The following is an 8,607-nucleotide window of genomic DNA, read 5'->3' as shown; positions in this document are numbered from 1 at the left end:
AGCACCAAGCCTTACTAAGGCAGTGGCAGGACCTTGCCTTCAGGAAGCAATTGTGCTCCATGCTCATGCATTGTAACACTGCACTCCAAGCTGTTCTGGCATGAGCTGTGTGCACCCTTGTAACAAGATGAGAGACTGAAATGCTCCTTATGAAGCACTGGAATTCAGCCTATCAAATATCACATCTCCCAGGTGCTAGAAAGCTTGCCAGCTTGCTCATAACTCTGTTTCACTAAATCTCTGATATAAATGAACACAAAACACAGTGTTATGGCTGTCTGAAATTCTGACCACATGCTAAAAATTGACACCACTTCCTGAAGTTTGTTATAACAATCCTCTCCCATTTGGACAAGATCTCAGAATTGAACTAACTATTTGACTAACCACTTTGGTATTACATTCATTTGACAAAGCAGAAATGCTGACACTGGATCAATGTGGCTGCACCCTCCAGTCACTGCCTGTATGAGCACACACAGCATCAGTGACACTGGCATTAACCCTGCCCAAAGCATCAGTGACACTGGCACTGACCCTGCACAGAGCATCAGTGACATTGGCACTGACCCTGCACACAGCATCAGTGACATTGGCATTAACCCTGCACAGAGCATCAGTGACACTGGCACTGACCCTGCACAGAGCTCCCAGGCACAGAGCAGACCCTGCCATTCCCCCCAGCCAGCTGTGGCACCACAGCACAGATCATGACAAAGGCAGTGCCCTCCAGGTGGCACCTTGAGGCTTGGGTTGAATTACTGTGTCCTGTTTGAGCTCTGAGTTTTAACCTCAGTTGTCCAGCTGGCATGCAGTGAGCTTGACTTCCAAATGCAGTCAGTAGTAAACTGTTAAAGGCTCAATTTTAATTTCTGAATCAGGGCTCCTTTTAGTCATATGTGCTATAAACATGTGAGCACTTAGTCTAGAATGAGGTAATTTTATAGGGGAGAAGTAAGACAAGGAGAAAGAAAGGGGAAGGAGAAGGAAACTGATTTTGGTGTCTTATGTAAATCTCTTCTTGGAGGGAGAGAGATTTTAAATGCAGTGATTGCATTTAAAATACATACAGTGTCAAGCCATTATATACATATTGTAATATGTCTTACATATTCTCTGGATAAGTTAATATTTTTCACAGGTGGAACAACTCACAAATTTTCTGAAGTCACGAGAGGCTGATTTACCCATTCCATCAATATTTTTCAGTTATTTTGCCCAGAGCTTTCCTGTTCTATTCCAAGTGCGATAAATTCAAGAAATAGTTAAAATCAAAGCTTACAGCATTTGCAACTCACCTCACACACTTATTTTCACACAGCGTTGTGTTTTCCCCTGTGTTTTTCTTTCCTCCCTCTCCCATAAGCTTACACTTCACTCCTTCCAACCCAATATAGGAATAAAAGCAGGGCAATGCTTCTATTTCTGTCTTTGCCACTGACTCACTGTATAGTTTCTTAAGCATTTACATTTTCCACTTGGATCCTCTGGTATCTAAGAAAATGAATGTGTCTGTTGATGTTTTCTTCATGGTAAGAGAACTCACAATGTCTCTCTCGGTGCAGATTCTATTGCATTTAGTAAGGCTTGAGTCCACACTACAACCTTCCTATCAGTGAGGATATTAGCAGGGGTTCTGACTTCAGCCTAGATGCCTACTTTAATTACAACAATCAGAAATGTATCTTTTGAGATTGGTCAGTCAGATTTTACTTCAACAGCCACAACATTTTGAGGCGAGGCACTCACAGATTTGCACACAAAACAGCATCATATATACACTCTCCTTTATAATGCATGCTAAAAAGGAGCCAGAGATATTCACAGAGCACAATGTGATCCTGGGAACAGGAGATACACAGAGTTATTTTAATATGGAGAATGCTGGCTACCTTGTGCTACAGAGCCCTGCAGCACTACTGTCTGCTGAATATGCAAAAGCATTGCTCTTTCCTTTTCAGTGCTGTGTTGCCTTAGGTCCAGCTACTGCCCCATTTACAATCCTTCACAAATATATTCTGTCCTTTGGGGTCATTTTATTGATTGCTACATAAAAGTAAATGTATCAAGTCAAATTAGCAAGTGTGTAGATAAATCTTACAAACTAAGCTTTAGTGCTTACTGTTGGAATGAACATCAGAGACCCACTTGGTTTGCAGATGTTGGCAAAAGCCACGCATGTGGAACTACAGATGGTTACAAATAAGACAAAAGTGGAGTTGGCTCTTATATGCCAGCCTGTGTTATTTTTACAGCTCCTACTGCTTTAACAAAGTATACATTTAATTAGAGAAGATTCTCCAGCAGTTGTTTGAATTACGAGTTAGTCTTACAGATAAACACATTAATAAGAAATGTACTCCAATTTTCAGCATCATAGCAGGAATAACACAGTGGGCTGCTTAATGAAGACTGTGATGTCCAAGGCACAAAGAAAAACAGGACCAAGTGTTAACAATCTGTTATGAAATGGTGCAATCCAACTAGCTGAGCTTAAATATGCTGATTTTTTTTACAAGGTAAGCTGCCAGCTATGCTGTTCAAGGTTAATTTTAAAAATTTCCACTCACTCTACTAATTACCAGAAACATCATAAGAATACAATGGAAATCACATACTGCCTGAAAATTATTTGTATTGGAACTAGTGATTGGAGTAGTTTTAATTTAGAGGCAAAGAAATAAAAAAATACCTAACGTAAAAATAAATACCTGCTTCCTATATCAATTAATTGCATTAATTGATATTTTCTAGTCTCTTTTTTTCTCATGACAAGACTAAAATTCTTTGAAAATGAAGGATTATGCCCTATTTGCATTAGGATACTTTATTGAATGTAGGCTGTAAATATGTGTGGTAATTATATACATTTAAATGACAATATGCATATTATTATAATAATAAATAGAAGGCTGTTGAAATACATCAGAAGACACCTTTGGCTGAAAAATAAAGAGGCAGGGTTTGGGTGCTGTGAACAACTTATTGCCAAAATGCAGCAGATCCAAACTAGACATCTTAGGTTTCTGTGCTTTTGGTTTCATGACATAAAATTTCAAACCAAAACCTAAACGGCACAATACTTTTTTGGTGAAAACAGATTCTGACAGCCAGATCTGAGCGCATTCCCAGTGGATGCAAACCGACACGAAGTGACATCCTGCTCTCTAACCAAGCTGTGATCGCGGTCTCCAAAAAGGAGACGCTCGGAGAGCGCCAGGTCCTGCCTTGCCCCGGGCACTTGGACAAGTACAGGCTGAGGACCGGCACAGGGCTCTTCCCGGGGCGATGCTGCGGGGAAAGCTCCCCCCGCGCGTTTGGGAGCAGCGCTCCATCCCCTCCCGGGCAGCGCCCGCTCGGTCCGGCGGCGCGGGGGCCGCGGGCACCGGCTCGGCCCGGAGGAGCCGCCGCCGCTCGGTGCCGGCGCTGCGGGCGGAACGCGCGGCTGCCCCGGCCCCAGCCCGGCCCCGCTCCGCCGCCCGGAGCCCCCGCGGGGCCGCGGCGGGACAGCGCCTCCCTCGGGCCCCGGGAGCGGCGGCGGCGAGCCGGGAGGCGGCAGGCGCGGCCCCGGCAGCCGGCGGGTGAGTAGCCCGGGACAGCCCGGGGCGCACCGAGGGCGGCGGGCAGAGATGCCCCCGCGGGCGGCCGCTCGCACAGCCGCTGGCCGGGGCGGGTCCCGCCGCCGCCTCGGGCGCTGTCCCGCCGGCAGGAGCGGCCGCGGGGGCCGGGGCAGCGCCCCCGATGGGGAGCGCGGCGCCGGGGGCCGGCCCGTGGGTGCTGCGGGCGCTCACCGGGTGCCTGCTGGGCGCGCTGGTGCTGGGCACGCTGCTGGGCAATGCGCTCGTGTGCCTCGCCATCCTGCGCTTCCGCCGCCTCCGCAACAAGGTCACCAACTGGTTCGTGCTGTCACTGGCCATCTCGGACCTCTGCGTGGCCCTTTTGGTGATGCCCTGGAAGGCCGTCACTGAGGTGGCTGGAGGCTCCTGGCTCTTTGGCAGCCACTTTTGTGACACCTGGGTGGCCTTCGACATCATGTGCTCCACCGCCTCCATCCTGCACCTCTGCATCATCAGCCTGGACCGGTACTGGGCCATCTCCAGCCCCTTTCGCTATGAGCGCAGGATGACGCAGCGCCTCGCTTGTGCCATGATAGCCGTGGCCTGGGCTCTCTCCATGCTCATCTCCTTCATCCCCGTGCAGCTGCACTGGCATAAAGCCAAGGACAGTGGAGATCCAGGCTCCTGGCTACCTGCAACACCCCGCTGCGATGTCAGGTTGAACCGCACTTATGCCATCACCTCCTCCCTTATCAGCTTCTACATCCCCGTTGCCATAATGATCATCACCTACACCAGGATCTACAGAATTGCCCAGGCCCAGATCCGCCGCATCTCCACCCTTGAGAGAGCAGGGGGGCAGTGGCCAGCTCCTGGCAAGGAGCCCACATCCTCTCTGCGGCGTTCCTTGCGCAAGGAGACCAGGGTGCTGCAGACCCTTTCTATCATAATGGGAGTCTTTGTCTGCTGCTGGCTGCCCTTCTTCCTGCTGAACTGCCTGCTGCCTTTCTGCCAGCCCAGCCTCCAGGAGGACCCTGAAGGACAGCCACTCTGTATCGGCCAAACCACCTTCAACGTCTTTGTGTGGTTTGGCTGGGCCAACTCTTCACTGAATCCAGTCATCTATGCTTTCAACGCAGACTTCAGGAGGGCTTTCAGCAATCTCTTGGGCTGCCAGTGCTGCTGCACACCTGAATCCCCTGTGGAGAGGGTCAACTTCAGCAATGAGCTGGTTTCCTATCACCGTGACACCACCTGCCAGAAGGAAGGAGCTGTCCCATCGTCAGTGCCTCCTGCTGCCACCACTGCCTGGGTGCAGCCCGTGCCCCATGCCATAAACCTCCAGGGAGAGCACAGCAGTGAGGAGATGTCTATGGAGAAGAGGGCTGTGACTTCTCAGACTGCCCTTGGCGGCAGCCCCAGCAGTTTTCAAGTGCCAGCTATTCTGCAATTGGATTGCAAGGCAAAGCCATCCCTGTAAACTGCTGCCCCCTGTACAGGACTTGGTCAGTGTGAGGGACCCTCTTGTCTCAGAGTATTAATCACTTCTCACACACACAGCCACCACACAGGGAGAGTTCTCCCTGTCTCCATGTAAGCTCCCCAGCAACAAAAGTCCCATGCCAGAGGTGTGGGAAAACACTGCTCTTACCACACAAGAGGCATGTGGAGTCCATTCCAAAGGTACATAGCTGCCACACATTTACCCCTTCCCATGGCCACCTTCACCCCTTACTCCCACATTAGACATCTCCCATGCATTTGTTCACCCCCATTCTACAGTCAAATTTGAGGTATGTATGAAGAATAGTAGATAATTAGATAAAAGTAAAAAAAGCTCATAGTTCAGGCAGCCAAGCCCTTCAGAAAGTAGAAATATGATCCACAAAATAAAGAGTGACCAGGTCATCTCTGTCAACCCATTTCACTACTTGCAAATATGAAGATCAACACAACGCAGAACAAATGAGTGTTGGATGCAGGCAAGAGAATACTGGGAAAACTATGATTGTGTCTGTGTAGAAGGGTTCAGCAGACATTAAGGCAATACAGTGGCATCTCATTGTCCTGTCCACTAAAAGGTTCTGCTGCTGGCCATTTATAATAGAGTGCTCCACTCACCACCATCCTTGTCCCATTTTTTCTGTCCTTCACCTATGATGGATTGCCTTTGATTTTCAGGAAGATGATGAAGATGCAACAGTCCAGAAAGAGACATAAAGAATGCTTACAATGCAAGAGCTTTCTTGGGCATTGTCTCACAGACGGTACAAATTCTACTTTTCAGAACAATGATCTGTGCTGAAAGGACAGCAGCAGAAAAGAGACTCTCATCCCAGTGATCCTGCTCCCTGTGATTTTAAACCAGGTGTAGTTCTTAAATCCCTGTATGCATTTTCCCCATCATTAGTTCCTATGTGAAAATATGCTCATGCTACCCTGCTCTTTTCAGGAATGTGTCCTTGGGGAATACTTGGGTGTGACTGCCATCTGTTCTTGGGCTACAGAGGCAGGACAAGAGGTAATGGGCTGTAAGGAGGACCAAGGCAAGAATTTGTAAAGCTTTCTAAGAATAAGGGTAATTAAGCACTGGAGTAGATTGCCTAGGTAAATGATGACTTCTCTCTCAGTAAAATGACTGTAAGCTTCTGTCAGATATGACAGTGACAATGTTGATCCTGTCTTGGGGCAGAGGCACAGAGTAATGGTCTCGAGATAATCTCTAGTCCTGCTTCACTATGGCAATGTGTCTCCTTAAGAAGCATTGAGCTTCAGATGTTTGGCTGTGGGTTTTTTTGCATGCAACTATGCTTAGATGTTTTATTGTAGGCAAAATAGGTACAGATAAGAACTTTGAGATGTCATTGGTGTACTTCCTTTCTTTTAGTGATTATCCGTGTTTCTGGCATTTCACTATCATTCAGCATGCCTAGTGCCTCCTCTGGAGAGCAACCATGAAATAAACCTGTTTGATTCCCCTTGATTAGTTTCTAGGTCATCATATACGAACTGTACACGGATTCAGGTGTTAAAGATTCTATTTATATTTTCCTCAATACATTCTTCTTACACAAACCAGAAAGGCATAAGAATATCAGAGCCTTAACTCCTTAAAACAAACAAACAAGCAAACAAACAAACACATTTGTATCTTCAAGCTCTAAGAGACATCTCATTCCATGCCCTCCACACTAAAACCCATCCTGGGGGGATGCTGATAAACCTGACAAGACACTACCCTGAAGTGTGAGCTCCCAGCTGCCTGCCACACTTGTGCTTCTGTTTCCCGAGCTTCAGCTGGCTCCATCCCTCAGAGAGGGAGCTGTCCCTGCCCTCACACCTTCCAGCTAATGGGCAGGCACTCCTCTGGCAGTCGAGGCCACACATGAAATTACTATGCACAGGAGATAATTTTTTTTTTTTAGTATGTGTACAGTCTCATTATTAGTGATAAAATAAGTTAATGAATGGAAGAGAAAGATTTACCTTCTCCCAAGGTTTGTCCTGCTATGGGAGCTGTCTCACCCAGGAATTAGGCTGGATTTACTATTTAGAGTGATGATGAAAATGGTGAAGGACAGAGTGGGTAGCAGAAATTAAACAATGGATATACTTGAATAATGTTTTCTCTTAAGAACAATCAAAAATGCATGGTAGCTTCAATCTATGAAACTATATTTGTATTAAGAATGGAAAAAGCTATTTGTGTCAGTGCTTGTGGTCATAGTTTAAATATGCTTCATTAATAGGTCAGATTGTACCTGAAAATAAGTGTACATTTTCCTGAAGAAAAACTCCTGGTCTTTACTGCATCTTTTTAAAGTGACAACTTGGAATTGTTTTTTGTAAGTGATGTCGGAAATAATTGTTTGTAGCTAATTACTAATGGTTATTACTGATGTGCAGATGATACACATTACAGTAGTTTACAGTAGTAAGGTCTGCTGCAGTAAGTGCAGTATAATGATCAAGACTGCAATAAATTTCAGAAATTGCATATTATAAACTCTTTATTTTCATTTCCAGTAGCATATTACTGAAGGTACTTCATATGAAACTACACCCAATAGCTATTCAGACTACATCTGCTGTTGCTGATTTAATAACATATAAATATTGACACTCTATGTAGTTTTATTTTCCTAGACTGGGAAGCATTCTACAGATCACCCACTTCTGTGAATAGCAAATGAGCAAGACTCATTTTTCCTAATAATTTTTTGCAATGATTAGCTGTGATTTCTGACTGACATTTTTCTCATGACAGGGCAAGCTCCTGTTTTAGGTTACACAAGATTCAATTAATATTGTTAGGTTCAAGTGTGATAAGAAATATTAAAATTATTGCAGTAAACCAAGGTTTACTTCAGCAGAAATTAAGAGGCAAAATTATTTCCTATTTACACTATTGCAGCCACTCAAAAGAAGTATCTTCAAAGCAAAAACTTGGAAGGGCTTTGTTATCTATGTACCAACTTTCTTGGTTTGGCAGGGTAAAATAAAGGTAATTTTTTAGTAAATAAAGGTATTTTTTTTTAGGGAGTTCTATGGCTATTCTTCAAACACACTCTCTGTAACTCAGATCACCAAATATCTACTCATGGATTCAGCACAGTGTGTGTGAGGTATTTCACTAACCAAAAGCAGTTCATTTCCCTGCCTAACAGTACCACATGTACAATACCATTAAAATCACAGTGACCTAAAAATAGCTTCTAAATAGCCCTGGTGTCAAAACAGGGCAACTTCACAGATGCCTCATCAAAACACTCTCATTAGCCAGTGCCTAAATGTCTGAATCAAAACACAGTTCAGTGCAGCAAAGTGCAAGTGGTGGGGTTTACAATGCATACCAAATGCCTCTCCTGTTCAAATAATTCCCACTGTCTTCCCTTCTGTCACTATACAAAGTTCTCAACCACCTGCAGGTCTTGTTCCTTTATCATATACTTGAGATAAATACAAAATTCCTGTGGTCACACAAAAGCTCAAGTAGCAGAGTTTATGGTTATGTGCAACTTTAGCAAATGAAGAATCCAGTGGAAATATC

General features: G+C 45.3%; 1 protein-coding gene across 1 annotated transcript; it reads left to right on the top strand.

The window, feature by feature from the left end:
- The first annotated feature begins 3,741 nt into the window (after positions 1–3,741).
- LOC131086143 (D(1)-like dopamine receptor) lies at positions 3,742–6,540 on the top strand. Its single transcript, XM_058028959.1, has one exon. The coding sequence runs from the start codon at positions 3,742–3,744 to the stop codon at positions 5,035–5,037; it is 1,296 nt and encodes a 431-aa protein (XP_057884942.1). The 3' UTR covers positions 5,038–6,540.
- Positions 6,541–8,607: the final 2,067 nt, after the last annotated feature.

This window comes from Melospiza georgiana, chromosome 8 (assembly GCF_028018845.1).
Source record: "Melospiza georgiana isolate bMelGeo1 chromosome 8, bMelGeo1.pri, whole genome shotgun sequence".
In the NCBI taxonomy this organism is placed as follows: Eukaryota; Metazoa; Chordata; class Aves; order Passeriformes; family Passerellidae; genus Melospiza; species Melospiza georgiana.
This window is presented reverse-complemented; position numbering and strand designations above follow the sequence as displayed.

Bases quoted from the DNA above. Each gene is read 5' to 3' on its own strand.
- LOC131086143 (XM_058028959.1), top strand. From the start codon at position 3,742: ATGGGGAGCGCGGCGCCGGGGGCCGGCCCGTGGGTGCTGCGGGCGCTC.